Here is a 5,334-nt window from a genome sequence, read left to right as displayed (position 1 = left end):
GCCGCGCAATCTGGATGTGGCATGCGCCTCCGAGTGGGAGTATGCACTTACTATGCCAGGGATGTTAATATCTGGAAGTGAGAGGGGTTATAAATCCTGCTCATTCATGCAAAGTAGAAAAAAAAAAAAAAAAAGCGACTCTGGCTGAGGCTGAATTATCATGCATGGGGAGTTAAAATGTGGAATGGGCGCCTGTTGGAGCAACAAACAAAAAGAGGGGAAAAGGTGCTGGATGCTCGTTCCTAATGCAAAGGGCTGCTAGTGATTTAGGAGGCCGTGTAACCTGAATTAGTTGATGAATTTTCTATCGATCCTAAACAAGCCAGATTTATCTCTGACACGCTGCTGCTGCTGCTGCTGCTGCTGGGTGGCGGCACAGCAGCCGGCCAGGCCAATCTCCTACTCTCCCTGTTATTAGCGATTTAAAAGAGCCGAGAGAAAGAAGAAGAAAAAAAAAAAAAAGCTTTGGCAAGCTCGTCGCTACACTCACACACACACCCAAATATATACAGAGAGGGTGGTGCAGGCGCCACTTTAAATCCCCCCGAGCGCTTTCTTTCTACTGTTTTTTTCTGTTTTCTTCATTTTTCTATTTGAAGTTCCAGCCAGACGCGTAAGAGGGGGAAAGGGTTCGTTTGCAATAAGGGGAGGACTTGTCATCTCTACTGTACTCTGTTGCTCGTGTGTGTCCTTGCACGCGCGTTCCTGCAGCTGCAGCGGGATCTATTTTGAGCGTGTGGGACGCGCTTTGTTATTGTTGTGATTCTCTGCCTGCTTAAAGAAGCATGCGTGCAGACATGTGGCGGAGAGATATATAGAGAGAGAACGGGGCATGAAGAGAGAGAGAGACGGGGAGGGAGCGGGGAACGTACGGTGAAGGCTGAGAATGCCCACAAACTGAGGCCATATGATGATGCGCGTGCGGGAGCCGTGTATATGCTTAATCCCATTTCCTTATCCGGGGTTCGTCCTGGAGCCGCGCCATTGGCTGGCTGCCGTCACGTGTCTTTCTTAACTTTGTTCACTTGACAGAAAAGTAGGAGGGTTCAACGGAACAGGAATAACCGAAGAGTAAAGGGATGAGATATAAATTTTAGTTATATATTTTCCGAGTAGGTGCAATTCCACAAAAAGACTGAAATTAATGGCCATGAGCTCCTATTTGATCAACTCCAACTATGTGGACCCGAAGTTCCCACCGTGCGAGGAATACTCACAGAGCGACTATCTACCCAGCCACTCTCCGGACTATTACAGCTCCCAGAGGCAGGAGCCTGCTGCCTTTCATCCGGACTCTGTCTACCACCACCACCATCCACACCACCCACACCACCAGAACCAGCAGCAGCAGCAGCCGCCGCCGCCGCCGCCGCAGCAGCAGCAGCGAGGCGAGCCGCCGTACACGCCGTGCCAGCGCGCAGGGCAACCCGCCTCGGTGGTGATGTCGCCTCGGGGTCACGTCATCCCACCGGCCGGACTGCAGACCACCCCCGTCCCGGAGCAGAGTCACCGCTGCGAGTCGGTGACACCTAGCCCGCCTCCACCACCGTCTTGCGGCCAAACGCCCCACAGCCAAGGCACTTCTTCCCCCGCGAGCAACCGTAAAGACCCAGTCGTTTACCCGTGGATGAAGAAAGTCCATGTAAACATCGGTAAGTGCTGCATGCAAACTTCTTTTCTCTCTCTCCCCCTCTCTCTCTCCCTCTCTCTCCCTCACGCTCTCTCTCTCTCGCTGCGCCTTTGTGCCTGCAGTTGAAACCCACGCCGTCAGCTAGGTGTCCACCGTCTAAAATCTACGGCTTCCCCTCCCTGTTTTCTGTTAGAAGTAGAGACGATAGCCCTTGGGTCAAGATTTACGATCGTCTGTTTGCAGGGCCAATATAATTACACCCTCCATAAATTTTTATTACACCTCTCTGCTGAGGTGCCTTTTGAAGTCCGATCTTAGGCTCTTCTGCTCTAATTCCTCGCCTTATGACAACTCAGACCGAGCCCATAAGTTAGCTTTTATGCTTTGGTAATTTGATTTTAAGTGGTCGGGTTGTATAAACGGTGTACTTTACTCTGTCGAGCCTTCCTTCCCCACTCGTTGTTCCAGGGGAGGGAAAGTTTTATGGCAGCTGAAATATTCATGTTTATGGAGCCGGTCGTAAAACACTAATGTAAAAGCGAAGAGCTCCAGTCTATTAGGAGGCTTCTCTGTAATGTTATAATAGACTTTGCTGCCTATATTGCGTGTTTGGGATAAGCACAGCTCTTTGTTTTGCACACTTTTGCAAAGTCACCGTAATGCATTCAGTCTGCTGGGTGTTTACTCGGTAAGAAAAGTGTTGCATGTTCTTCTTTTGCACAGTTTATTTCATGAGTTCATGCGCTTCAATGCTTTGCTTTCTACTGTCTGGGTTGTAATTTGGGGGGGGGGGATTTGTTGAATCATTACCCAGTCGGCCATTCAGCGCCGTCGTGTCGTGTAGCTGCTGCACCCCCCCAACCACCACCACCACATTTATCCCCAACCAATTTATAGAGCAGACAATGCTACCATCCCTGCTCTCAGTCTCATATACCACCGTCTGTGCTCATCTCCTTCTGTTAGCTCTGCCTCGCTCTCGCTGTTTTTCTTGTTATATATATATATTTATATATCGTGCTCGCGATAGTGTCAGAACAGAATTTTTTTTTTTTTCCCCCATGACGTGGCCGTGGCCCCCCAGATTTGCTCCCATATCACAACATTTGGACAGCAGCGTCAGACAGGCTGAGCTGAGAGGATTCACGCCAGCCCGCAGGGGCCTAAAAATGACACCTGACGACGTGAATCGAGTGAAAACACACAAAAAAACAAAGCGTCAAATAAACAATTCCCGCGTTAAACATCTGCATTTGACCTCAAAGAAAATAACACAGCAGGAGAAAAGATGGGTTGCGGTCTTTGAATTGTTTGCCAGCGTTGCAGCCATTTTCTTGTTTTGTTTTTTTTTTTTATCACTGAGGATCCATCCGGCGGCTTTATTTCTCCTCGTTAACATGCACTCACATTCTTTCCCTCTCACTGACGTTATAGGCTGTTTTTAGGTTTGTGACTTACCTCACACTGTCTTGCGTCATCGCTTTATGTATTTAAACCTCGAGCCAATAGCCTACTGGTAATAATAATTGTAATAACGCGAGTGGCGGTTTATCTACTGCTGAAAAACCCCAAAACAGTAGCTTAATACCCTGTTTATTATTATTATTATTATTATTATTATTATTATTATTATTATTATTATTATTATTATTATTGTGGGTTATTGTGGCTGTTGTTGGTTGGTGGTGTCATGACCATTTCTCCCCATTGTTCTCTCCACAGTAAATCCAAACTACACAGGAGGTGAGCCCAAACGTTCACGGACGGCCTACACGCGCCAGCAGGTCCTGGAGCTCGAGAAGGAGTTCCACTACAACCGGTACCTGACGCGCAGGCGCAGGGTGGAGATAGCTCACACGCTTTGCCTGTCAGAGAGGCAGATCAAAATCTGGTTCCAGAACCGGAGGATGAAATGGAAGAAGGACCACAAGCTGCCCAACACCAAGGTCCGCTCCGGGACAAACACCAACACAAACTCCCAGGCTCTAACCGGCTCGTAGAAGCTCTCTATACCAGGACCTCTACAGCCTTGGTTCTTTGGCTCTTTGTCTGATGTTTTCCCTTTTCCTCCCTGATTTCCCCCAAAAAAACTGAACGCAGAATTGACAGCCACGCTTGTAACCACGGAAACCTGCACTTTGGACCGGAATAACGCCTTTGCTCTGGAGGGGAGAGAGAGGAATGTCATTGCCGCCTGTTCGGCCCTGATCTGTGCTGATGTTACACACTATAATATGACGTTATGACGCGGGAGGGAAGGGAGGGGGGGGGGAGGAGGGGGGGGGTGTGTATGGAGGGGAGATTTCCCCATTCACAAAACATGAAATGAACAAAAGTGAGGCGAAGAAAGAGACTGAAAGAACTGAGGAAATGATGCGGCCAGCTTCCTTGCTTTATCCCCTCCATTCTCTCCCTGCCTCTCTGGTTTTTTTTATTTTTCTGTCTTTTTTTATACTCCTCTTTCGCTCTCTGTTTCTCTCTTTCTTTCTATGACAGAGCACGGCAGGCAGGAGACATGCCCGTATGTGTGTGTGTGTATGTGTGTGTGTGTGTGCGTGTGTGTGTACGTGAGTGCGTGTGTGTGGTTTCTTTACTCCTTTTTTTTCTACACTTTTTTTTTTTTGGTGAAGATGGATCCTCGTTTTCATCTTTAATCATGCCAAACTCGGGGCCCATTTGTCATGTTTACTCTGCGGGTACAAAGCAAAGGGGTGAACCGCGGCTCTGCCCATTACCCCTTCTCGTCCCTACTCCTCCCTGAACCCCCTCCTCCCTACACCACTACTCCTCAACCATCCCCCCCCCCCCCCCCCTCCACACGCACACACGCGTGTAATAAATGGAACTATAGTTTCGTCCAAAATAGTATTCTTCTACCCCACCTCACACACACACAAACACACACATATACAAAAAAAATCACGCATGCTCACATCCTCCCCTCTTTCTTTCCTTACATCACTCTAACATGAAATCTAACCTCCGTCTCATCCACAGTGACACCAGGTAGTTGTTTCTATCTCGCGGTTATCATTTCAACTTTGTCGACATTTCTTTGTTTGGTTTTTTAATGACAAACAAATATAGCTTTTTAAAATTTTAATTATAGTTATTTTTGAATTCAGTGTTGATTGTAAAAAAAGAGAGAAAAAGAAAAGCGATAGCTTACTTTGAGGCCGTTATTGCTGAGAATAGCAAAGGAGCGTTTATGTGGTCCGTTGATTGTTCATTTTGTGATGTTGTATACAGGGAAACAGACTGACAGGGTCATACGAGTCATATATAGTTATTAATAATAAAGAATAATATTAATAATAAACAGGGTTTCTAAAGCTGCCTAAACAAGGGACACTAATATCCAAACCAAACTCCTGGTACAGATAGCTCACAACACAGTATAAACGCAGCACTATACAATGTACTACCTATTACCTCAGTTGTACTTATATATGTTTTATTTTTTTTTTTGGTCATCTTATTTTTTCTCTTGCTCCTTTAATGAAGTGACAGCTTTTTCGAGCTTTTATATTTTTGGAATTGTGTGACGAGTTATTATAATAATTATTATTATTATTACCTGCAATACAAAACATTAAAAAAAACTCTATTAATTTCTTGTATAGGCGAAAATAAACAAAGGGAAACAAATGTAATTTAATTCTAAGCAGCTGTCCTAAAGAGGAGCAGGGATGCTGAGACAAGTA

General features: G+C 46.1%; 1 protein-coding gene across 1 annotated transcript; it reads left to right on the top strand.

Moving 5' to 3' along the window:
• Window positions 1-874: 874 nt before the first annotated feature.
• Window positions 875-4,268, top strand: hoxb4a (homeobox B4a). The gene is made up of 2 exons (XM_062438566.1): window positions 875-1,652; window positions 3,353-4,268. The coding sequence occupies exons 1-2, from the start codon at window positions 1,145-1,147 to the stop codon at window positions 3,628-3,630; spliced, it is 786 nt and encodes a 261-aa protein (XP_062294550.1). The 5' UTR covers window positions 875-1,144; the 3' UTR covers window positions 3,631-4,268.
• The last annotated feature ends 1,066 nt before the right edge of the window (window positions 4,269-5,334 follow it).

The sequence above is a fragment of the Scomber scombrus genome, chromosome 18 (genome assembly GCF_963691925.1).
Source record: "Scomber scombrus chromosome 18, fScoSco1.1, whole genome shotgun sequence".
Classification (NCBI taxonomy): Eukaryota; Metazoa; Chordata; class Actinopteri; order Scombriformes; family Scombridae; genus Scomber; species Scomber scombrus.
Note: the sequence above shows the minus strand (reverse complement) of the source record. Positions and strands in the feature narration are given on the sequence as shown.